Here is a 27,353-nt window from a genome sequence, read left to right as displayed (position 1 = left end):
CATTAACTGGATAATTTGACTGATTTATTGAGTCTTGCGAAATCTGCTTACAGGTAGTCCTCGCTTGAACAGCCTGGCGTGGCACAGAGTGGTAGGCAGCAGTGTTGCAACCAAAACTCTCCCAACCTGAGTTCAATCCCAGCGGAAGCTGGAGTCTCAGGTAGCCGGCTCAGGTCGACTCAGCCTTCCATCCTTCCGAGGTTGGTAAAATGAGTACCCGGCTTGCTGGGGAACGTGACGACTGGGGAAGGCAATGGCAAACCAGCCCACTATAGTCTGGCAAGAAAACATCACGAAAGTGGCATCCCCTCAAAGGGTCAGACATGACTTGGTGCTTGCACAGGGGACCTTTCACCTTCACCAGTCCTTGCTTAACTACAATTGGGACCGGAATTTCGGTTGCTAAGCAAAGCGGTCATTAAGTGAATCTGACCCAATTTTATGACCTTTTTTGCGGCAGGCGTTAAGTGAATCACCACAAGCATTAAGTGAACCACATGGTTGTTAAGCAAATCATGTGGTTCCCCATTGATTTTGCTTGCCAGAAGCTAGCCAGAAAGGTTGAAAATGGCAGTCATGTGACCACAGGATGCTGCAATGGTTATGAATGTGAACTGGTTGCCAAGAGCCCAAATCGTGATCTCGTGACCATGGGGACACTGTGGTGGTCTGAGTATGAGGACTGGTTGTAAGTTGGTTTTCCCAGCACTGTTGTAAGTCTGAACCATCACTAAATGAATGGTTGTTAAGTGAGGACTATCTGTATAACACCTCACCACATTCCTCCATCAGTGCGTTGGCCTTTCAAGAGCTCTACAGCTATCACCTACACATGTTGCCCTCCACTGCTCCTGCCTCCACTGTTCTTTGAGCCACTGATTTTTACCAGGAGACGCAAACTGTACAGCTCTTCTTAAAGGAGCAGTTAGATTTAGCCAAGGCTGTGTAAAAATGTGCACCAGATGCACATAGGCAAGATGACACCAAGATAGTAAAGGAAGATTTGGTGAGGTTCTCCACAAAATTTCTGCCTTCCACCCACCCATCCAAAAAGCTGGACTCAAAGCTTATTGGCCCCTTGTCAGCCCTACAAGATAGACCAGACCAAGAAACAGACACCAGGTGTGCCTAAAACGACTTTTATTAAGTTTGACTATAGTAACAGAAGCTTGCAAGTCCGAATGTGCTTCTCCTCCTCATCTCTCTTTTATTTTCATATGAATTTGGAGGTGTCTATCTGAGACATTTTCCTATCGGTCCCCCCTTGTCTGTGCTTCTGCAATGTTTATCTGTTTGTTGCCTTGATAATGGATCTTCCCTCTTTCTGTCAAGGTCTTCCTCTTTACTCTCTACACCCCTTCCCTGTTACACATCAGATTACCCCAGTGGCCTTCTTTCTGCAATTGCCTGCTTCAGCAAAGATTCATCCAGTATTGCACAGGTTGCTCCTAGTCCAAGAGGAGCTGCCTTCTCCCTTGTGTCCTGGTAAATGAAGAAAGGAATACAAGGTAGAATGTATTCTGGACTCTAGATGCAGGAAGGGATGCTTAGAATATCTGTTTCAATAAAATGGCTACTCTGAATTGAAGGGATTGTAGGAGGGGGCAAAGGATTATCTGCCAGTATCACCTAAAATTTCCACACAAAACCTGTCCCTGTGAACTGACTCCAGAATTGCCAGACATTGACTCCAGGATGAAGAATATTCCTTGCTTCCTGCCATGTCAGACTCTTCAGTTGCAGTTGCTACGCAAAAGGGAGGGCAAAAGGCACTTTTCAGCTCCATCCACATCTTCATCAGACTTATTCACTGACCTTGACAAGCTGCTGAACCCATCTTCACACAAAAGTGATTATGTGCCCACTGCCCTTGATTAAGTTCTCTGGCCCAATTAGCATGTGCAGGAAGGAGGAATGATTCTGGCAGGAGAGGTAATATGAAGAATTGGCCTTGGGAAGGGGGAAGAGGGCAATAAACTATTTAGGGATGAGAAAAGACAACTTAGTTACGGGAAAGTGGAAAGCATGACAGCGAAATTCAAAATATCCCTGCCTTGATTTTGTTTGGTATGAACTTTGACAGGCTTTCAAGATTCAGTTTTTCTACCCTATGATAACAGAGAGAATTTCTAGAATCCTCCTGTTTCTTGACCTTGCCTACCTTAAAGGACTGACAGTCTGACACAATTCAAATATTCTAAGTCATAATTAAATCCTATAATTTTTTTTTAGCTGCTACCTATGAATTAGGAATATTTTAGCTCATAATTTCAACGAACAAACACAAATTCTCAAAATGCAATATTTCTTTTAAAAACTCTACCAACATTAAAAAAACAACAACAACATGACACACTTTGATTTATTTCTCACCGTTCTTCTGGAGTATCTACATGAAATGTTCTTTCTATCACAGTGGTCCACTGAAGACATCGGATAATAAATGTGTTCGGTTTTGGTCTCTCTGTTTTCATTAGCTGGCATTCTAGAAAAATAATTATTTTTATAACATGCTGAAGCAAAATACTCTATTATAAAATACATATAGATACATACACATTCACATGCAGACACATACACATACAGTTGTAATCAAAATTATTCAACCCCCATTGCAAATCAGGTTGTCAAAAATGTACAGACCTTCAGCTGTTTGCAGTGAACAAATCAAACAAAAGCTATTGAAATAGCTCAACACAACAAATGCTTCAAGTGGTGTCCCCAAAGTCAACTGAAAATGCAACTTATAATGACTTCTCCAGTCTCAAAATTATTCAACCCCTTCATGGCAAGCATCTTCAGTACTTAGTAGAACACCCTTTTGCTGTTATGACCTGCTGCAAACAAGATGCATAGCCAGATACCAGCTTCTGGTAGCATTCCTGAGGAATTGTAGCCCATTCCTCATGAGCAATGGCCTCCTGTTCAGTAATCTTCTTGGATTTGTGTGCTGCAACTGCCTTCTTCAAATCCCACCAGAGATTTGCTATGGGGTTCAAGTCAGGTGACTGTGATGGCCATTGTAGAGTCTTCCAGGACTTCTTCTGCATCCAAGCTTTAGTGGAATTTGAGGTAAGCTTGGGATCATTGTCCTGTTGGAAGGTCCAATGACGCCCAAGCTTCAGCTTCCTTACAGACGGCATGACATTTTCTCCTAGGATTTCCTGATACTTCAATGAAGCCATCTTGCTGTCCACACGCTGCAGGTTTCCAGTGCCAGAGGATGCAAAGCAGCCCCAGCTTCACCGAGCCACCACCTGTAGGCAGAGTGTTCTTTTCAGCATATGCTTCATTCTTCTTCCTCCAGACATACCGCTGATCCATTGGGCCAAAAAGTTCCAGTTTTGTTTCATCACTCCGCAGAACAGAATCCCAAAACTTCTGTGGCTTATTTATATGATTTTGAGCATATTGGAGCCAACTTTTCTTGTGCTTTTGGGTCAGCAGCGGTGTACGTCTTGGAGTTCTGGCATGGAAACCTTCTGTGTTTAGTACATGCCTTACTGTGCTCACTGAAACCTCAGTGCCTGTTGCCACCAAGTCTTGCTGCAGGTCTTTTGCAGTCACTCGAGGGTTTCTCTCCACCTGCCTTCTCAGAAATCTGACTGCAGCCATTGACAGCTTCCTTTTTCTGCCCCGTCCAGGTAGTGTAACCACTGTTCCTTTAACTTTGAACTTGCAAACTATGCTTCCAACAGTCTCTCTAGGAACATTCAGAGCCTTCGCTATCTTTTTGTATCCTGTTCCTTGTTCGTGAAGGCGATGATCTCTTACCTTTTTGGACCATTCTTTTGACTTAGCCATACTGTATTTCTAACATGCAGTCAAACGTGACACTCAACATACCCCTAGCCAGGTCAGGTATTTTGTGTGTTCCAGCTCAAGCACACCTGGCAAAACTACTGAAGCCCTTGATTAGTTGTATCAGGTGTGCTTGAGACCTGCTTTGCATACTGTATGTGTGCTGTTGTGATGGATTCTATTCAGGGGGTTGAATAATTTTGAGACTGGACAAGTCATTATAAGTTGCATTTTCAGTTGAATTTGGGGACACCACTTGAAGCATTCGTTGTGTTGAACTATTTCAATTGCTTTTGTTTGATTTGTTCATTGCAAACAACTGAAAGTCTGTACATTTTGACAATCAACCTGATTTGCAATGGGGGTTGAATAATTTTGATTACAACTGTATTCTATTCCTTGGGAGAAAGATAATAAGTGTGTGTGAAAATGAGCTGGAATAAAATAAATGAGTTGTATCCAACTGAATCCAAATGCTGTCAGATTTCCAGGAACAGAAGAAAGGTCGTTTATGATCCTTTCCCTCTGCAATTCCTGGCAGTACCCCCACCAAATCTTCAGCATCAGGTTAGGAGATGACATTCTGGATTACAAGGAGAAAAAGCCCCTTTGCAAAAAACTCACACTCTATTCCATCACCCATAAACACCTCCAGTGGATCAAAACATCTTCCTGCCTCACTCTTCCTGTCATTTTCAAAGATAGCCCCAATATACAAAAATAGTTGTTTTAATAATAACCATGTATTATACATGAGTACTATGATAAACTTAGTATGTATGAACCACTTTATTTAAAATTGCTACTTGTATTTATTACTTTCCTTGTCTTTTTTCACCCTCAGGTAAGTAACACAGTGTCTTCCAGATGTTTTAGATTAGCTTAAATCAATAGTCAGATATCATTGAACATGGAGACCAACATGCAGAGCACATGTTGCATATTCCTTGGTAATACATTTCAAGACAAGGAAAATAACTTTTCAGTACAGGTAGATGTTGCTTACCAACTGCCTCATGTAGCAACTGTTGGAAGTTACAACAGTAATGAAAAAATAACTTTGCGACCAAGGTGCGCATTTATGACCTTCGCAGCTTCTCTCAGATGTGTTCACCATTATAGTCCATTAGTACGCACTGTCCTGGGCCTGACCTGTCCCCCCTCAACCTTGCAGAGTGGAGAGATTGCCTAAACAATCTTTTTAGGCAATCTCTCCTGTGCCTAACCCATTTCCCGCCCCCCACCTTGCAGAGTGGAGAGACTGGAGAGATTACGAGAGAGTAAGCAGGCACACAATGGGGAATACACATTGAAAGGAATGCGCTAGTGCTGGCTGTTTGCTTAGCACGCTCAGAGCTGGGAGCCGTGAGTGTGCTAGGCAAACAGCTGGCACTAGCACATTCCTTTCAATGTGTATTCCCCATTGTGTGCCTGCTTACTCTCTTGTAATCCCTTTCTCTCCAATGAATGTAAATACAAACATTAATTCCCTTCTTGCAAATTATCCCAGCACTGGGATGAGCATTCCAAAGGGTGGGGGGGGGGAAGGGAAAGCTGAAGTAAAAACATAAGCACAGTTGCAGTCATGTGATTTTCCACTTAGCAACTGAGTTGCCGGTCCCAACTGTGGTTGTAAACAAGGACTACCTGTACAACTGTTTCACTGCCCTGACTATTTCTGTGAACATGCTTGTCTGCACTATGTATACATACTTTTATAGAGGTATGAAAATAATAGCACAAACTTAAATATTTCCTGTTAGGTAAAGTAAAGGTAAAGGTTCCCATTTAGTCATGTCTGACACTGGGGGGGGGTGTGTGTGTGTTCTCATCTCCGTTTCATGGCCCAAGAGCCAATGTTGTCCAAAGACACTTCCGCGGTCATGTGGCCAGCATGACAGTCATGGAACGCTGTTACCTTCCTGCAGAAGCAGTTCCTATTTATCTACTCACATTTGCGTGCTTTCGAATTGCTAGGTTAGAAAGGGCTGGGGTGAGTGCAGGAGCTCACTCAGTCACACACCACTCGGGTCTCGAACCACCAAACTTGCAACTTTCCGGTCGACAAGCCTGGTGCCTTAACCACTGAGCCACCCATGCCCCTATTTCCTGTTAAGGGTTCCCAAATTTCTTGAGCATATTTTTGAGAAAAGCACAATGGGAAGTTTAACAAAACTTGGGATCTATTGGGCATAGCACTATAGCTTATGCTTGAGTCCCGCTGCTTTGCTTTTTAGTATAAGAATTTATTTCTCATTCATTTTCTAAATTGAAAACTAAAAAGAATATAAATTTAGCTAGGGCAGGGAGACAGACACCAAGGAATGTGTTGGCAGGAACATTATATCCCTGGCCACGATTATGGGGACCAGGGATAAGTACCTGCGGGTACCACCTAGAACATAGTGTGTTTTTAGCAAATCTGTTCAAAGTATTTATGTAAGCAAAACAATTATAAACTACAAGTATCCACAGGCATCCATCAGAACAAGGAGAAGTATTTGTGGGCACAATAGCCTATTGTTTCCACACTGCCTCTCCCCCTACCCACCCCATATAACCCTGACCATCCAGTTTCTCTATATTTCTATTTTTTTCCACTCTTTCACACAAACACACACATTCACAATAACCAAATGTATACGATATATCTATATTGGAACTGTGCAGAGCTTCAGATTTGATTCTGAAGTTGTTCAGAGTACGTGATTAAGTAAACATAGCACCTATCTGCAACTAATCAAAGAATCTGCATCTTTATCCAGTATTGTATAGCACATACAGAAGGCAAGTGTACAAACCCAGGAAAAAATGCAGCTGCTTTAAAGAGCTGTAAACAGATGCTACATTCACACACCCCACATGTTCCAAATCACTTTTTCAGAATAAAATCTGACACTCTGCACAATTCTAACAAATATAACTTGAAAGCAGCGAAAACAGCAGATGTTTCTCTTCTTTTTTCCCTCATACGAGTAGTATTCCTACCACAGAATCTTCCCTCTCACATGAACCATATATTGCCCTTGCATCCTTAATCTCTTGCTGATACTGAAGAGTAAACAGAACATCTGAGAAAGTGTCTTAGCCAATAGTCATGAGATTTATAAACTTAAACTGCATCAGAATTACAAATGATGCCATTAATTTCTGAGTCTGAGTTTCCCCTGCCTCTGTAATTAATTTGCTTTGAATTACTATAATGTTAATAGTTCCATAGAAGAGAAAAGCTGGAAATCAACTTAAAGTGCAATGGGGCTCTGGATCTTTTTAAGACAACAGGCCAAGCCACAAAATGTTCATTTGTGCACTCTCTTCCCTCTATTTTCTTCTAGATATTTATTTGTCATATTTCTTTACCGCCCATCTTGTATTGTAGATATAGCCTATTTCAATGTATTTTTAATTCATACGTTTTTCTACACTGAATTCAACAGAACAATAGTGTGTGGGGAGACCTGAAATATTGAAATACTCCGAGCATTGTATTTTAACTGATTAGTTTTACTTCCTTGAATGAAAGATATTGATCTCACTGATAGTGAATTATACTTTGGATGGGATCCTATACATATGTGGGCGCAGCACAATTGCACTACGCTGCTTTACTTTAAAAAGTCTTTGTTGGGGCTGAGTTTCTACAGCAAATCTGTTTTCACAGGGCTGCTCTAAGACTTTGCCTCTGTACCTGCAGCAGGAAGAAAGGGTGAATCCCTGTTAATCCCCTTGTCCCTTTTAGACAACATGGCTAACTAGAATATACCACTCAATGAAGTATATCACAAAAAACATAGCCCAACTACTTTACAGTGATGAAACAAAATCACACACACCAAAAAACAGATATGAGAGTATTTTACTTATTTTTATTTATTTATTTCTCAAATTTCAATAGTTTTGAAAACTATTCAAATAGTAAAGCCATAATTAAGGGCTGACTGGTTCAATTTTTTGTTGATTAACTAAATGTTCAAATGAATTTCATACATTCAAGTAACACAAAATCCCGATGAACATGAGATCCTCAAGAAGTCTCTGAAGAAATTTCAAATTACCATTCAATATACCTCGAGTATTTTCTTATTGACCCAAAGTGGGGATATATAACATTCTTTACTAGTTCTTTCAATATTCTGAAAGTTCAAATGTCAAAGGATTACTTTGTGGATCTTAATAATATTTGGGCCTTAAAGACAAATAGTGCAAAAATCTGAATGGACAGACATTTTTCAGTTTCAGGTTTATCATTACACTTAAAATAAATGATTGAATTATCTATACAGCCTGCACAGTCAGCTCTTCAAAACTCCTATATATAGTATAGTTACAATTTACTCTGGCTAGAACCCAGTGAATTATTTCTAGGGACTGAATTTCTTCCATCAGCAGAACCAGGAAAGTGGTGATTCCTCCTCCCCCTTGCAGTCCCTTGCACACCATCAAAATCTGTTCCAGAAGATTGAGAACCTGCCAAACTAGTTCCTTAGGCCAGAGTGGAGGAGGCTATGGAATAATGTAAAACAGGATTTTTACAAGAAAACATCTACTCAAGTTAGCACTGAATTCCAGATTTAGTGAATTATGTTGATTCATTAATTAAACTTAATTATTATATCTTAAAAGCCTACAAATTTTGATATGTCTTTTCCCCATTGATAATTTCCACTGACCAAGATAAAAATCCATGAAATTTCTAACCGTACAGCCCAGATGTAAAAAAAACGAACAAACCTATAGGTAGCAAATAATATAAGGCATGTTCTTGCTTTATTCATAAAGGGATATTAACAAATCTGACAAATTACAAGGAAGAGGATGGGTTCATATTTCTACATGTTTTCCTCTTGAATATTTCAGAGGAAATTACACAGAAATATGATTTGAGTTAACCATATTTTCTGATAATGAATGCTGAAAGCCATTTATCATAGCATATGGCCATTATTTATCTCATCTCTATTGAATGGTCCACACACATACAGAAAAAAGTCAACTGCTAAATGATGTGAGGGATAGAAAAGTTTGAGATAAATTGCCCTGAAATCTTATGTTCATGCCTAGAGTACATGCAGTAATATAATCATCCATCCTCAAATGACTTAGCCAGAAGGAAATTCTATATAGAGCACCAGGCTGCTAAATGTATCAGAGAAAGTACATGTTGACAAAAGAGACAATGAGAAGATCACAGAGGCTCCATATTTCATTACTTATTTCCTGTCCAACAAGCTTTTACCCCTACAATCTGTAACAGTACTATATCTACCTACATATTTAAACCATTTCAGATTTTGCCTTCTTTACTGTTCTCATGTGTTTTTAAGGATGTTGTAGCCAAAGTGGCATTTATAGAAACATGATAGAATATGAACAAGAATAACCTTTGCTGTAAGTGAGGCAGATGTTTTTTTTTTAAAAAGTGGGGGGAGTAGAATTGGGAAGGAGGCCTTTAAGAGGTAAAATGCTCTGTTATCCCTAAATCTCCTCCATCAAATTCCAAAACTCAAGAGAAATCAGTCTTGCCCTTTCCACCCTTGCCCACCATGTCTTTTGCAGTCCTCCTACAGATCATAAAGTTGAGTTGCAGCTTCTGACTCCTTAAAAGTTGCCCACTCTAAAATAAAGCCCTCACTTTTAAACTAGGAACATACTGCTAAAATTAATAAAATGATGATAGGATAATTATAGTACTGTTTAATAGTAAATGAGAACTTCACTAGCTTGTTTTAAATGTTTTTTAAATGTAGTATTATGAAAAATATACTAAGCAGTAAATGAATACTAGCTAAGGCTTTAGGTCACTACCAAGACAACACTGCAATAATATTTTATTTAAGCTTGCTATTTCTTCAAGCTTGGAACTGTACAGCATCCTTAAACATGAGAATGACTGCCAAGCACAACACAAAAGCTACTTATAGTGTGGAAATAAAGATCATTATTTCATATTTTTTATTTGAGCTCTTATTAAAAAAATAATGCAGTCATAGTAGTTGAAAGAAGTTCAATCATTAAATGATTAAACATTTGATTTAATGCTATTAAACCAATTTAGTATAATGTTAAACAAGAATATGAATTTGATCCACTATTTTAAAGCTTCCCCGTTGATGAAATATAAATTGCTGGATCATTGCTATTTCCAAATATAAATAAGGTGTTGCATTTTTTTTATTCATTCAATAAAATACTATAGTATATGGAAGTCAACTCAAGACAACAGCTTGCACACGTGGCCATCAAGTGCGGCATGCACCAAGATGATGCACTGTCCCCGCTGTTCTGCATAGGCTTGAACCCCCTCAGCCAGATAATCACAGGGACTGGATACGGATACAAGTTCAAGAGTAGAACATCAGCCACCTCCTCTACATGGATGACATCAAGCTGTATGCTAAGAGTGAATGAGACATCAACTCACTGATCCACCTGACACGGATCTACAGTGAGGACACTGGAATGTTATTTGGACTGGAGAAGTGTGGCCAGATGGTAGTAAAGAGAGGGAAGGTAGTTAAGACTGATGGGGTGGAACTACCAGAGGGCCACACACCAGACATACAGACCTTGGTATCCCACAGTCACATGGGAACCACGATGAGGAGGCAAGGAAGACAGCAACATCCAAGTACCACCAAAGGATAAGACAGGTCCTGAAGAGCCAGCTCAATGGGAAGAACAAGATCCGTACCATCAACACGTATACCCTGCCAGTGGTCAGGTATCCTGCTGGTATAGTGAGCTGGCCAAAGGAGGACATGGAGGCTGCTGATGCAAAGACCCAGAAGCTCCTCACAATGTACAGAGGTTTCCACCTCAAGTCCAACTTCCAGAGACTGTACACCGGCTATAAAGAAAGCGGGCAGTGTCTAGTGACTGTCAAATCCAGTGCCCTGGATGAAACCCAGAGCATCCAGGAGTACATCAGTAAGATGGCACCCAAAATGAGCTGCTGAGAGAAAGCCTGAGGCAGCAGCATACATGTGAAGAAGCTCAATTAGATGGCACTGATGGCAAGACAAGACCCTGAGTGGGATGTACCATCAACAGATAACTGAGGTGGCTGACATTGGGAAATCCTACCAGTGGCTGGAAAGGGCTGGACTAAGAGACAGCACTGAGGCACTGATCATAGCAGCACAAGAACAGGCACTAAGCACCAGATCCATTGAAGCAGGGGTCTACCACACTAGACAGGACTCAAGGTGCAGACTGTGCAGAGAAGCCTCAAAGACAGTACAACACATAGTGGCAGGGTGTAAGATGCAGGAAGGAACAGCATACACTGAACAGCACAACCAAGTAGCTGGCATTGTGTGTAGGAACAGCTGCACAGTGTATGGGCTAGACCCTTCCAAGTCCAGATGGGAGATTCCACAGGTTGTGGAGAATAACAGGGCTAAGATCCTGTAGGATTTCCAGATCCAGAAGGACAGGCAGGTACTGGCCAATCAACCAGATATTGTGGTAACAGACAAGGACCAGAAGACAGCAGTGGTGATAGATGTAGTGGTGACAGGAACATCAGGAAGAAGGAGCATGAGAAGCTGGAGAAGTACCAGGGCCTCAAGGAGGAACTAGAGAGGATGTGGAAAGTAAAGGCCAAAGTGGTCCCAGTGGTGGTAGGATGACTCGGGGCTGTGACTCCTATGCTGGGAGAGTGGCTCCAACAGATCCCAGGAACAACATCAGAGCTCTCTGTCTGGAAGAGTGCAATGCTAGGAACAGCTAAGATACTGCACATAACCCGCAAACTCCCAGGCCTCTGGTAGAGGACCCAAAGTTGAGTAAGATACATATCACTTATAGGGATGAGAAGGGAATTTTATAAATAAATAAATATATTTCTTACATACATACATTGTAATGTACTGTGCATTACAATATGGGTGAGTAGTAAGCTTATCTGGAAAAAAAGGCAAGAGACGTTCCTTCTTTTATTATTGCAGGCAAACCTCCTCTGCCAAAAACACAGTATCTGTAATGATTGCCCTAGCCCCAAATACTCAGACTCACAAGAGGCTGCTAAATGAAATCTGATTTATTAGAGTACTAAAGACAAATACAGAGAAAGCTGAGAATGAGCAAAAGCGCGCCAAATACAAACTTAAACCCTTGGTGCAAACGTATCCCGCCTCCCTCGTAACAGCCCCGCCCGGCACAGGTGCTAGCAAACGTCAGAGTTGCTAGCCTGGGAAAGTAACCTTGAGCGCAGTAGATAATACAAATACATTCCAAAGCAAAGCCAAAAGATAACCGTTCCCATCCTCCCCAGAAAGATGAAACACGCATCCAATTAATGACATGCGAAACGTTACGATGCATCAAAGACATTGAAACGGCGAACATGACATACCGCCTCCCTAAAAATACACTTAGGGACCCGGTTTTGTGGGATAAGCAGAGTGGAAACGGGCCACCAAAACAGGGGAAGCTACATCTGGTGCAGCGACCCACTCTGGATGAGGGAAATGTTTCCAACGAACTAAATATTGCAAAGTATTGCGAAGGCGTCTAGAGTCCAGAATTTCTTTAACTTCGAAGTGTTGCTGACCATCAATCATGATGGGGGTGGGAGGTGGAGGTTGACGATGCCAGCGGTCAGAAGGAATAGTCGGTTTGAGTAAGCTGCAATGAAAAACAGGGTGTAAGCGTTTAAGGTTATGAGGCAAGTCAAGTTTAAAAGTCACAGGGTTAATCTGAGCGATAATCGGGAAAGGACCCACAAACTTAGGCGCAAGTTTTTTAGAAGGTTGTGATGACTTGATAAACTTGGTAGAAAGGTACACCGAGTCCCCAACTTGGAATGCAGGTTGGGGGGCCCGCTTCCGATCAGCATACAATTTATAATCCGCTTAAGCATCAGCCAATGCCTTTTGAATCATTGGCCAGGAGTCAGCCAGTTGCGTTGTCCAATCATCTGGAGTGACTGCAGCTGTTGGAGGTTGCGGTAGATCAGAGATAGGTACAAAGTCTTTACCCTGAGCTACCCGAAATGGGGTTTGGCCAGTGCTTTGATGCACTGCATTGTTGTAAGCCACTTCAGCAAACGGTAGGAGGTCTACCCAATTGTCCTGCTGATAATTCACAAAAGCTCGAAGGTACTGCTCTAAAGTAGAGTTAACCGCCTCCGTGGCCCCGTCCGTCTGAGGATGCCAAGCCGTGGACAGGGCTTGCTTCGTGCCTAACAGCTTGAGAAACGCCCGCCAAAATTGCGAGGTAAATTGTGTACCTCTGTCCGAAATCAAGCGGGAGGGACATCCGTGTAACCTGTACACGTGTACAAGGAATAGGCGAGCCAATTGACGTGCCGACGGAATGGACACGCAAGGGATGAAGTGAGCCTGTTTGGAGAAATAGTCTTTGACCACCCAAATGACCGTTTTGCGTTGGCTGGGCGGTAGCTCGACAATAAAGTCCATGGAGATTTCCTCCCAAGGGGAAGAAGGGGCTGCCACTGGTTGCAGCAGTCCTTGGGGCTTGCCCGCCTTGCGCTTGGACATTGCACAAACAGTGCAGGAGGCAATGTAGTCTTTAACATCTTTACGTAATGTGGGCCACCAGAATTGCCTCCGAACGAGGTGCAAGGTTTTTACAAACCCGAAATGACCTGCGAGTTTGTCATCGTGTGAACGTAGTAACACATCTTTTCTGAGGCTTTCAGGAACGTAGAGGCGGTCGGATTTCCAAGCGAAGCCTCTGTCAAAAGTAACATTGTCTTTATTCGCAAGCAACCAAGTATCCGTTTTTAGTTCTTTGAGAAACTTTTGTTGCAACTGGGAGGGAATTGACAAAGCACTTGGCTGAACAGCGCTTGTGGTGGGCGGCTGCTGCGCGCGCGTTTGGCTTCGCGTCACAGCCTGCATGCCCAATTGGGGCGCCGTCCATAGGGTGCTTACCACATCTGGCGCTGCCCCAGAGTCCTGAGGTTGCCTTGACAAGGCATCAGCCAAGAAGTTCTTTTTCCCTGGAATAAATTTGAACTGAAAATTGAATCGATTGAAAAATTGAGCCCAACGAACCTGTTTGGGGCTCAGTTTCCGAGGGGTACTAAGAGCTTCCAAGTTTTTATGGTCAGTCCATACTTCAAAGGGATGATTTGCCCCTTCCAACAGATGCCGCCAAGCTTCCAATGCAGCTTTTACGGCAAATGCCTCCTTCTCCCAAACATGCCAACGCCTCTCAGTCTCGGAAAATTTGCGGGATAAGTAGGCACAGGGCTTGAGGCATCCTGCCTCGTCCTTTTGCATCAACAATGCCCCAATAGAATAATCGGAGGCATCTGCCTGTACAACAAATGGCTTTGAGGGATCAGGATGCTGTAAAATGGGCTCCTTGACGAAAGCTGCTTTCAGCTGCTCAAACGCCGTCTGACAAGCAGGCGTCCACCTCAACAGCGCTCCGGGATTCTTGACTCTCCTAGTATCTCCCACCCCTTTGGTTCGCAGCAGCTCAGTTAGGGGCAAGGCAATCTCAGCGAACCCCCTTATGAACAATCTGTAGTAGTTGCTGAACCCCAGGAAACTTTGAAGTTGCCTCCGGGTGCGGGGACTCTCCCAGTCCATGATAGCCTGCACCTTGGCAGGGTCCATTTCTATGCCTTTAGCTGAAATCCTATACCCCAAGTAGTCAATTTGGGTCTGATGAAAGGCACATTTCGACAGCTTGGCATACAATTCAGCAGATCTGAGTTTACCCAATACTTGCTTTACCAGAGCTACATGCTCTTTCATGGTTTCAGTATAAATCAACACATCATCCAAATACACTAGTACACCTTTGAACAGATGTTCATGCAAAACTTCATTGATTAATTGCATAAATACCCCAGGGGCCCCAGCCAACCCAAACGGCAACACCTTATACTGGAAAGCTCCCAACGGGCAATTGAATGCAGTTTTCCACTCATCCCCCTCCTTGATTCGTACACGATAGTAGGCTTCTCTTAAATCAAGCTTAGAGAAGATCTTTCCCTTGGCCAGATGTGACAACATGTCCTTTATCAATGGCAAGGGATATTTGTTGGAAATTGAGACGGCATTTAATCCGCGGAAATCCGTACAAAGTCTCAATGTCCCGTCCTTTTTTGGGCGAAAAAGAACCGGCGCCCCCACGGGTGAATTCGCCGGCTCAATAAATCCGCGCGCCAGATTTTTGTCCACAAATTCCCTCAACAGAGTCAGTTCCTTCTGCGTCATGGAATAAATTTTTGGTTTAGGCAATTGGGTGTTGGGCAACAGTTCTATGGCACAGTCCGTCTTTCGATGGGGGGGCAACTGATCAGCTTCCTTTTCACCGAATACATCAGCAAACATCCAGTATTCGGCCGGCAAGCCTTCCAGAGGAGAGGCCGGGTAAGGCGGAGTCGCAGCTGCCACAACCCCCACCATCTCCTCTGGGGCACCCTTCCCCTCTGCCGCTTGATAAAACCCATCCCTAAACGTGATAGTTCGGTAGACCCAGTTTATTTGGGGGTTTTGCTGCACCAACCAGGGTACCCCCAACACCACCAATGGTCCCCCAACAGGGGCCACGACAAAAGACAACCCTTCCTGGTGACTGCCCAGTTGCAAGGCTACACGCCCTGTAAAATGGGTGACCGGTTTGCCCCCTGCCACGGACCCATCCAATTGAGTAAAAGCGATGGGTCGCTGTAAAGGGAACGTGGGGAGCTCCAAAGCCGCCACCACGTCGGGGTGCATAAGACACCGGGAACACCCCGAATCAATCATGGCCCATACTTCCACAGTCTTGGATTGGGAGCCCAATTTCAATTTCACCATGAGTATGCGGTAAGTGCCACTCACCGATGGAGGCTCGCGCCCGTCCTCTACCACCTGCCCAGCGGCGCCCTTTAGAGCAGGTGGCTGGCGTTTCCCGCCGGCTGCGGGATTTCGGTCTCCCCCTCAATTTCGTAGAACATCACATCGTCTCCCTCGGTTTCAGCCACCGCAGCTTTCTGTTTCCTCGGCAATGCAGGGGACTTTGCTGGCGGTTTTCCGGGCCGTTCCTCTACCTTCGCCTTCGGGCATGCTGCCACTCGATGCCCCTCCTTACCACATCTCAGACACAAGCCTTTTGCGTACCGCTTCTCCCGCTCCTCGTCCCAGGGTCGTTGTCCCGGTTTCCCCCCGGTGGTCGATGGGCGGCTGGGCTTCACCTCCCGCCCCGACTTGGCGGTCTTCCGCTGGGCAAAGATCTCCTGGGCATGTTCAGCCCTCCCCGCCAGCAGGATCCACTCATACAGCGTGTATGGGTCGTCCCTCCCCAGGGACCAGCGTAGCACTTCTGTATTCAAGCCATCCTTGAAGAGCTCGATAATAGTTGCTTGGGACCAGTCATCCACCTTCCCAGCTAGCGCTTTAAACTCCAGAGCATAATCGGCCACTGATCTGAACCCCTGCTTGAGTTCCTTCAGGGCTCGCTTTGCTCTCTCCTTTGCTAAGGGGTCCTCGAAGTGTTGCTTCAACGCCCCGAGGAACTCCTCGAGACTTTCCAGTTCAGGCGCCTCCGACTGGCACATCTGGACATACCAGTCTGCCGCCCTCCCCTTCAGTTTGGTGGCAATGGTGATGATCCTTGCCTTTTCCGATTGGAAAAACGCCCCCCATTCTTCCATATAGGCTTTCGCGTTCGTCAGGAAGAACGAGAGTTTGGTCGGGTCCCCATCAAACTTGACAGGGAAGTCTCGCATGCCGCCTCCCGCCGCGCTGCGCCCCACCACCGGTGCTGCCGCGGCTTGTGTTTCCCTGGCTCGGGGCGGCACGGGGCCCCGGGGCGATCGCCCTGGCGATGCTGCGATTTCCATCTGGACCGACTGGTCCCCTTCGCGCCTCCGCACCACCCGTCGCCGTTCCGGGGACAGCCCCTGGGAAGAGGGGGTTGAATGCCTCTGGCTTGATTCTTCCCGGACCTCTCGCAGCGAGGTCACATCCAAGCTCAGCTGTTTCAATATAGCCTCCAACGAATCCATTTTGGACTCCAACACTCGGATCCGATCCGGAGTGGGTGAGCCCTCCGTTGGCTGCACCTGCACCACGTTGGGGGATAATGGGTATCTCTGCCTCCAGGAGGGACCCCCCGCTGCCGTGGTATCTCCTTGGGTCTCATCCCAGGTGAGCATCTCGCCCGGAGAATTTACGGTGGTCTCTGGGGCCGTTTTCAGCCCCCCGGCTTCACTCTCCGACTCGGAGCTCGCCTCCTCTCGGATGGCTGACAGCTCCCCACCTTGGGACGGTCGGCCGGACTGCCTCACGGTCGAGTCCGGTTCCCCTTCCTCCATCATCATGATGTCGGGTTCAGTCATCGCGGGCTCTCTCCCTCACAGGGTTAGACGCTTGTCTTTCCTGGACAGGGGCCAGCGGAGTTAGGAACTTAGATTCTCAGCTTTATGTAATGATTGCCCTAGCCCCAAATACTCAGACTCACAAGAGGCTGCTAAATGAAATCTGATTTATTAGAGTACTAAAGACAAATACAGAGAAAGCTGAGAATGAGCAAAAGCGCGCCAAATACAAACTTAAACCCTTGGTGCAAACGTATCCCGCCTCCCTCGTAACAGCCCCGCCCGGCACAGGTGCTAGCAAACGTCAGAGTTGCTAGCCTGGGAAAGTAACCTTGAGCGCAGTAGATAATACAAATACATTCCAAAGCAAAGCCAAAAGATAACCGTTCCCATCCTCCCCAGAAAGATGAAACACGCATCCAATTAATGACATGCGAAACGTTACGATGCATCAAAGACATTGAAACGGCGAACATGACAGTATCTTGATCTCAACATCTAGCTATAGCCCTTGACAAAAGTCAAGGGCTGAGTCCATATGCAACATTACAGGAAAGGACATCTTTAAATAAAGCTACAGATGTTAAAACAACTCTGGCAAAGCTAATTTCCACAGAAGCAAACGTTTCACCAGTTGGTAACTTAGCAATATGATTTTTTAATCCAACAGGTGAGGAGAAGGGGCATTTCTTCTTTATTCCTGAATAACAAATAAACAAAAGTTATGAAACCTGAAAGCTCTTAGTGTGAATCAAATAAAATTCAGTACTCAATGGCCATCTAACAAGTAAAGCAAATGTTTCAAAGCTAAGATTGGTGGGAAAAAATTGGCAAGTTTAATAGCTTGCTTTGTGTTGAAATGAGATTTGATTTTAGGAAGGAAGGAAAAGTCTATATGCAAAACTACCATGTCCTTCTAGAATTGTAGTAATGGAGTCTCTGCAAACAGCACAGATTTTCCAGCGCAGGAAGAAGAGAATGCCTCTAGAAATGCTACTTTACATGCAACCAACAAGTATCTGTCACTGATATTGATTTGAAGGGTTCAGCAGTCAATATGGAAAGAACCATCAAGTCACTCTAGGAGTTCCCCCAAAAACTGATTCATAAAGAGATGTAAGAAAACAAAACAATCATCAACAGTAACATGAAATGTTGGAATGTCAGCCAAATAAAAGCTAATGGAAGCAAATGCCAACTGCTGACGAGGAGAGGAGAGGAGAGGAGAGGAGAGGAGAGGAGAGGGGAATACAGGTAAAATGGGATGAAGGGATTTGACCTGACTGGAAAGCAATAAAACAAGACTATTTCTACTCACACATTACTTCTAATCAGATGGAAACCTATAAAATTTTGGAGACTACAAGCTGTCTCAAATAAAGGAGCCAACCTATAAGGCAAAATAAATTAAGGTTGAGATGGAGAGTGTCCAGAACAGCAGGTCTGGCTTCTGAGAAAGCTAGAGGTAGCAATTTAAGGGGAAAAAAAACCCTGTCTGATTGGATCTCAATGGAGTGATCTGTATGCACCTCGGAGAGAAATACCATATCCTATTCAGTATCATGGTGATGAGTGATACCGGAGAAAATATATATGAACCCAGTATGCAGTAACATACTGTAAGCAGAGTTGTGTTCCCCTCTACTCGTGAACCAAGGGCAATGCATACTACATGCTGTAACAAAAAGGTTGACAGTAAGTATCTTGCAGCATGCTAAAACCAAGGTCTGTATCACTAAGGATTAAAGCATTCATTTGTAACCTGCAGAATTGTCATGGCTAAGAGTATACTGGAGTACTGAGCATACAGATGACATGAATCACATTTAGAAAAATGTTTTGGGTGATGCACCATTTCCAAAGCAGTGGTATTATTTGAAGCCATGTGTACCATCAGATTAAGAAAAATAGATCTGAAATCTGGAGGCCTTCAGAACAGTGAGAAATTCAAGGCAGTCTTGTGGAATTTTGGGCAAATATGGGAGTGCCAGGCTTCCCTAACCTAGACTCAGCAGTAGATCATAGATCTCCAGAACTTACATTGCAAGACAATATTCCTACTGATTGCCCACTGCCAGTGGGAAGGTACAAACATTCTTATACACTCAGTAGTTCAAACTCCTCCTCTTCCCATGAATTAATAAACAGTTTGCATGGTATTTGGTGGTGTTGCAGCAGAACAGTTTTTATGTGTTTACATAATTGCCATTCTGACTTGAGAACTACTAGTTCTTGGTTCACAGGTACCAAGTCTCTTTGTCATATATTTAATAATTAATAAATAAATTAAAATATAGAGTTCTCTGTCAACCCTATTAAAATCTATCCTGTCCACAATCAGTAGGTAAAAAAAATTGCAATTGTAATTTAAGATTGAAAATACTGCCCTTCCTTACACAGTGATGGAGAAAGTTCATTCACTTCTGCTTTCAAGCAGAACCATTAGCAGAAATGAAGCTGGCAAGATAGTAACCAGCATTTCCCAGTCTTGAGAAAAGCATTATGTCAACCTAACACAGCTGCTCTCAGGGTCTTGAAGAAAACTGCCAATTATCCATTGATTCTGAACTGCTAAAGAAAACAAACCCTAAAACTTAATTCCTGACGGACAGGTTTTCAAATAGCATTTGACTGCCGTGTAATGCAGTAAGCATATCTTCTGTCTGCAACAGAAATCTAGCTTTATCGTATCTGTGAGCCTTCTGCTTAGAAGCAAGATGCCATCTGATGAAGTGAGCTGCAGTTCATGAAAGCTTATGCTTTTAATAAAATTCGTTAGTCAGAAAAGGTGCTGCCAGACTCCTGGTTACAGAATTAAGTGACTGGAGGCTCAGAATTTATTGTCATGCCTCAGTAAAGCTTGATAGCAAGACCCTGCTTCTACCTACCTCTAGCACTATCGAAGGAAAGCTTGCACATCAAGACTAAGGATAAAGGATGGCTACAGAGACCCTCTTGCAAGCTTGCGAACAGCTGATAAAAAAAAGGTTAGGAGCAGATCAGACACACATATCAACATTTAACCATTCCTGTTACTCTAAAGATCCAGACTGGCTCTGAAATACAACTGTAGGTCATAATAGATTCTGGCATCAAGGACAACTTTTTTGAAACTTCCATCATATTCAAATATGCTCCCTCTAATCAGTCTGTGTGACCCCATTAGAATTAATAATATTGAGAGCCTACTATTGTGTACTATATTCTGTCAGCCCTTTGAAGCAGACTAGGTGAGGAAATAAGACTCAAGAAGTACTAGAACTGTATTTTATTGATATAGGCTATCATAAAAAATACTGAAAACCTGAAAGTGTTTTCTTTCCCTCCTTTTTATACTAAAAAAGTAAAGGCAGGACAATTTTGAGTTTCTTCCTCACCCCCTCCTGTCTTTCTGGGCTAAGTTCATGTTCTTCTAATATTTGTTTCTTTCCAGACTATCTGCATACTCCTCTAACACTCTGCACCTCTAGAACTCATTATCAGCAATCATCAGGCCTCCCTGAAACTTTATTTAGCCTCCCCTTTACATTTCCTAATGGTTTTAGGAATGGACTGGCTTCACACTTACAATCCACATATTCATTAGGGCCAAGATAACATCACCCTTGAAATTTATTTCTGGCATAAATTTAACATTTTAAAAATAAATGTTTTGCAACAGGTTCATGTTGTATGTGACGTTCTGCAAGATGTGCCTAAGCTGCATTTTTTTCAGAAATTTAATACAGTTGCTATATTTGGGGAACTTAAGTAACAAGGCAATCCTTGAGTTGGAAAATCCAAATGAAGTCTAGGGTATATAGAGTAAATCAATTAATAGGTTCAGATGATAAATTGTTGTAATTTGAGAAGTGGTAATATAAGACTCATTTGCCATGACTGACAATATCTTCAGTTAAAGCATCTTCTGTTGTCTCAATATAGGCTGGCATGTTTTAGAGTCTCCTCCACAGTAGAGAGAATTTTCTGTATTCTCACAAAATTATTTGTCTATAATAAAGAAGACAGGGATACATGAACTAAGGAATTACAATGTACTCTCTCTTTTATATATGAATATCAATGAAAAGCTGTTTTAGCATTTCTATAAATTCAAATATAATTCATTAAAAATATTACTTCATTCAGACCGTAACATGGTGGGTTAACCACCCAAAAGATATTAGCTTGTGATTTATGCTATAGAAGCTCCTTTTGTGATAGATGTTATTTAATATACTCATTTGGTTCTAGCAGACTCATTAGTATTCATTTTGTAGCTGCTTATCTTCTTTTAAATTATATACTCTCTGGAATAGGCAAACAAACTAACAAAAATATTGTGCACTTTCATTTTCCTTTTTCACTGGAAAAAAATGATACCAGAAAGCTGGAAAGGCACCTATTTTCTGTCAATTATACAATAGTCTGAAAAACATATCTTTCTTTCTATATTTAAAACAAAAAACAAACACATTTTACCACCAGGAGGACTACTGGGAGAACTATACAGAAATTTGAACTGCATATACTAGTCCATATTTTATTTATAATTTTCCTCTCATTAAGTAAGCTGGCTGATATCATGTTAATATAACTGTATAACATGCATGAACATATATGTAACACTAGTTCTGCTGAGCATTTGGGCAGGTGCAGCCTGGGGTGGTCGAGTTCTCTGTGGGCCAGTGGGGCTGCTGGAACTTTGGGTTGATTTGTGTGTGGTGGTGGTGGTGATTGTTCATGTGTCCCTTGCTCTGGGAGGGAGATGCAGGGAGTGGGAGTAGACTAGGAGGAGCTGAGGGGGCAGGCAGGACCATCTTGACAATGACGGGCAGAGGGAAGCATGGTGGGAAGCCAGGGGCAGGCTGCACTCAGGGACACTGGATCCACTGTTTGAAAGTAGTCCTGCCTGCTGTCTGGTCCTCAGCTTTCACCCTCAGTGCCTGGCTATCAGATCCTCAAACAGCCCTAAACTTTGGCTGTTGCTACTAAATGCCAAGTCAATGTACAACAAAGCTGCCCTCATCTTACCTTGGAGGAGGGTGCTAACTTGGCATGTCTTATCAAGACGTGATTGTGCCCAGCCGGATTCTGGATTCCACAACAGCTGAAAGTACAGGGGTGTATGTGTGTGGCTGCTGTTATCCATCAGTTCTTACAGGCTTTTCAGTCAGGCGGCACATAAATGAATTATTATTATTACTATTACTATTATTATTATTATTATTTCCTGTACATTTTTTTAGGCATGCACATAAATGCCGGCTGACAGGGCTCCAGCTATGCCCAGTCTGCTTGCTATACCTAATCTGCTTGTACCACCCCATCTGCAAGAGCTAGTGCATGCTTCCTCATTCACACGCCTCCAGTACCTAATTCACAAATTTCTCTCTAAGAAAGCTTGGAGGTTTTCAAGGCCACAAGCATGAAGGCAGGCAAGTACTACCTCACATTTTTCCCTGGGTCCACCTTCCTCCAATCCAGCTAGGTAAGTCACAAGAGGAGGGGGAAAAAGAATCTGGCAGATAAGGCAGGCTGTTCAGAATGAGCAGCCAGGTTTTTGCTGCCAAGATGGAGAAAGTCTGACTAGCAGGAGGAGGAAAGAAAGAGAACGTAGTTATCATACCACCACTGAATTCTGCTCCTTCAGCCTGCAGGAGCTGAAGCTGCCACCAACAGCCTGGCTGGCTGGAAACAGCAGAAGCAGCTTTGTCCCTCCCCACAAGGGGAGGGGAGAAATAAAGCCAAAATGAGGCACCCAGAGCTGAGGTATCATCTCAGTGGTGGGTTGTAGCCTTCATATCTCTCTTAAGATCCTAGTGAAAGGGACCCCAATGTAGCTTGGAAGCTTTCTGTGGGAAGGACTGAATCCATGGGAAAGTTGCTCTTGCAAACCAAAAGCTGAAAAGGGTCTCTTTGGAGCCACAGTGTAGCTAAGGAGAAAGAAGGACCTCTTGGCTGGGGTTCCTTGTCAAAGGACTGGAGGTGGAGGAGTGGCAGTACACTCATTCCACTATTGTACCCAGTAACAAAAAGCTTGGAATTCTGACTAGAAACAATAGGGATGGAGTAATAAATTGAAGCTCCCTTTAAAAAGACAGTCTGCTACAAGAGACCAGCCTGTGGCCCTTCTGATGTCACTAAGCTACAGTACCCAGTATCCCCCATTCACAACCAAATTGTGTGCAGATGCTGGGACCTGCAATTCAGCAACATCTGAAGGGCCACAGATTACAGAGTAAAAATAATTTGCCCAACCCTAAGCCCATGAAATCATAATTCTTATTAACAGATGGGGCCACTTTCATCATTTTAGGGGGTACAGCACTAGAAATTTCAAAAGTTCCTGATTCAAGAAATAATTTGCCTTTATTATTATTTTTTTTGGCACCTGTAATCTTTATGCAAATCCTCTACCCCCCTTATTAGAAATTAAAATGCTTTAATAATGTACTAAGTTGTAGCCCATAAACTCTGAAAAGAACCATACGGTTTAGATATTTTTATGGGGGGGAAAGTGTGGTATACTCTACAAGCTTTCAATAGTCCTGGAGTCTGTTTTCTTATAGGTTCCCAGCAACTGAAAGAATGTGTTTTCTTGTTGCTTCCAATAAAGATGTTAATTATACCATATCAGTATGAAGTATTGTCTCATCTGAATCCTACACATCTAAAACCTGCCTTTGGCAAATGGTAGCTTCTTAGGATATCACTGGCTTAAAAAATCACAACAATAAAACGGAAAGAGAAAAATCCTTGGATGTATAGGCAAAAGTTAAATAAGAACAACAATAATATGAAAATACTTTAAAATGAAAGAAGCAAAAGGCCTGAGCACAAGGAAATATCCGATGGTAGTAAGACATACCCAGATACCACAATAAGTAAAGCAAGGTAAATAAAACAACATAAAAAAATGATCAGAAAAAAAAAATCAATGGTGTACCAAAAAATTAAGGATAAATCGCAAAAAAAAAAAAAAAAAAGCTAAATGAATTCTATGCATCCATCCTACCTGTGGAAGATGTGACAGTTACCTATGTCTGAATTTTCATTTTCAGAAGGTGAGTCTAAAGAACTAAAGAAAATAGAAATAACAGGAAGTGAAGTTTCAGAACTTACTGACAAAGAAAACAGGTCAAGACCATATCCATCAAGAATTCTTAAAGAACTCTTATGAAAATGACAGCTTTCTAATAAAGTATAAAACATGTATCAGCTTGTATATTAGAGGAGTGGAAAGTGGGCAATATAATAAGATAGTTAACATTTATTCCAAGTCAATTAATTTCTTTTGTACTGTTTTTATTATCTGACTGTTTTTTATGACTGTTAGCCACCCAGAGCCACTGGTTTGGGATAGGCTGCTATATAAATTGATTGATTGATTGATTGATTGATTGATTGATTGATTGATTGATTGATTGATTGATTGAATGAATGAATGAGTAAGTAAGTAAGTAAGTAAGTAAGTAAGTAAGTAAGTAAGTGGAAAGCACGTTAAAGATACAACAATGTAAGCAACACAAGGCTAAATCTAATAAAAGGATTAAGATGGAAAGTGTCTCATTAATCTTTTAAGTGCTAATAATCATGTAAAAAGAAGAGGTCTCCTGATATGATCTGGATTTTCAGAAAACTTCTGAGAAAATCCCTCATCAAGGATCCAGAGAAAACTTAGTAAGTGCTGCAAGAGGCAATTGATTATTAATCAATACCTCATTACACATCAAAAATAGAGACTAGAACAATACTTACAATATAAAAGAATCTTCCAGGGCCAAGTTTTTTTTTAACTTGTTCATAAATGATCTAGAGTTGGGAGCAAATGGAGCAATGAGATGGCCACCAAAATTATTAAGAATAATTTTAAAAATCAGACAATAAATTGCATTTTAACATTCATTCCCTCTCAATGAAGGAGGGAATATACACTGAATGGGTTTACAGATGATAATGCTGGAACAGGAAAAAGATCATGGCTGTAAATCTACAGAAAATTTATAGGAGTTTTGTAGAAAAGACAAAATCCGTTATATGAAGGAAAAAAAGGCAGCCTCTCTCTAAGGATGAGAAAGATTCCAATGTCGGCTAAAACCAATCCTAATTTCTCCCTCAAATTTAATAAATGTGGACATGTGTCACAATTATGTATATGTAGAGACATAGAGTATGTCTCTATGTAAGCATGCTGCAAGCTAGAAACCAAATAAAGGACATGGCCAGAACAACAAGATTATTAACTGAACCAATTACTACACATTAAAACAATTACTTGTAAAGTTTGATCTAGTGGTTAAGGTTCTGGGCTGGAAACCAGGAGTCTGTGAGTTCTAGTCCTGCCTTATGCATGAAAGCTGGCTGGGTGACCTTGGGCCAGTCACTCTCTCTCAGCCCAACTTGGTACAATGTAGACTAGCCTCCTCGTGGTGCACCCCAGGCAACGTGACTTGTCATGGCTAAATAGTCTACACATCTGGCTACTGGACCTCACAAGGATTTCCCAGCAAGAAAAAGCAGCATGAACACAAAACTGCTATGCCATACAATTAAAAAAAAACTTGTAAAGTAAGATACCCGCATACAAAATTAATTCATCCCTATTTGCCTACCATTCTGCCTCACACAGAAACATACAGGTACATACAGATACATTCCTTCCCCTCCATTCTTCCCTTCCATTCTAGTACAGCTACTAAAATGGTAGTTATAATGAGAAGGAGGCAATAGAAATGGGAAAAAAAACTGGAGATGAAAAAGGAAAGGAAAGGAGAGGAGAGGGGAGGGGAGGGGAGGAAGAGAGGCCTTGTTTAGGCATTACAAACTGTTTAGCTTACCAAACTCCTCCCAAGCAACAGCTAATTATTTGAGAGAAAACTTTAACAACTAGATAAACATGGTATGTTATAAATCACTGGGAACAGAATCAAAAATTAAATTACTACAATTACTATGAATAAAGGTTAAGCTATGCTTGAAATACTGTGTACAGTTCTGATCACTAAACTCAAAAAGGATATTACGGAGATAGAGGAGAAACATAAAAGAGAAACCAAATTTACTTTGGGGCTTACTTACAAAGTTATGTTTTAAGAATATTTACTTATAAGAAACTTAAGTGGAGAAGGGAGAAAAAGAAAAGAACGATGTAGTCATTATGAAAGTACATAAAGGTGATGTAGTCATTATGAAAGTACATGTGAGGTAAAGTAGAGGGACACTTTTTCTTCCTCTTTTCCCAAATTTAAGAAGAAGGCAAACTCTTAGATACAGTTCTGGCCTGACCTCAGACTGTTTTGGGCTTCTTGTAATATTTATAAAGGATGCCAAAGAACTTGGAGGAAATCTTCAGCTTCCTCTGCCAAGGACCATGGATTTTTGCCACATAGGTCCATCATTATTATAACATGACTATCAGGCTTTTAAAAGAATAAAAGGACTGAAGGGTTTTTCTCTGGTCACTTTTGTTGGACATAGAGCTATTATTTATCCTGGCTTCAGATCAAGAGTACCTCTTAAAACTCCAAATAATGTGGCTCTTAAAAAAAGAGAAGACACCAGACAAATTAGGGAGCCAGGGACTACATCCTACAGCTGCAGCTAGATATCACTTTTAGCAGAGTAATTGGCTCCCATGCAATTTGCACTGCATCCAAGGAAGAGTCAGACCATTTTTCTTAGGATTATCTCTGCGTTGTTTAGAAGTCAGGCCAGTTAAAATTAAGTCCTCCATTCAGATAAAAATGGCTTTGGCAAGTATAAAGTTGGTCATGGGAGTACAGAAAGCAGCCAAGATGCTTCAAAATTCTTGCTTAGGGCAGCATTAACCATCTTTGGACATGTCTGTAAGAATGTGGTTTATGAGGTCATGTTGATTTGCTCAGGAGGAAGGTTGATATACAAATGCAATATAATGCAATAAACAAGAAGCTTCTGAAAGTTAGCAGGAAGGAAATAATAACTGCTGTTTTCAGACAGAAATAATGTCTGCTGTTATCCTTAGTGAATTGTTGTAGGTATCTAAGATGAAACATACTCCACTGGAGAAATTAGGAACTAAGCTTTAACATTTGTTTGTATTAATTATCCAAATTCTAAAAGAATGAAGAGCATGTCATACATGATTTTATATACCTCTATCACATTCTCCTTTATCATTTTCAAGATAAATAGCCATAGTATTTCCTAGGCAAGTTGTTTTAGCCTCTTTATCATTTTGATTACATAGAATCTTCCTATGATTGGGGTGTGTGTGTTTAATTCCTGCACACTGGGTTGGTATTTT

The 27,353-nt window shown here is 42.1% G+C and overlaps 1 protein-coding gene across 2 annotated transcripts in view; it reads right to left on the bottom strand.

Moving 5' to 3' along the window:
- AKT3 (AKT serine/threonine kinase 3) overlaps window positions 1-27,353 on the bottom strand; it is a 206,088-nt gene that overhangs the window by 75,328 nt on the left and 103,407 nt on the right. For both annotated transcript variants that reach the window (XM_063306289.1, XM_063306297.1), the window contains one exon: window positions 2,374-2,485. In XM_063306289.1, the coding sequence (XP_063162359.1) occupies window positions 2,374-2,485 (112 nt within the window). The remainder of the gene's footprint in view (window positions 1-2,373; window positions 2,486-27,353) is intronic.

The sequence above is a fragment of the Candoia aspera genome, chromosome 1, assembly GCF_035149785.1.
Source record: "Candoia aspera isolate rCanAsp1 chromosome 1, rCanAsp1.hap2, whole genome shotgun sequence".
Taxonomy (NCBI): Eukaryota; Metazoa; Chordata; class Lepidosauria; order Squamata; family Boidae; genus Candoia; species Candoia aspera.
Note: the sequence above shows the minus strand (reverse complement) of the source record. Positions and strands in the feature narration are given on the sequence as shown.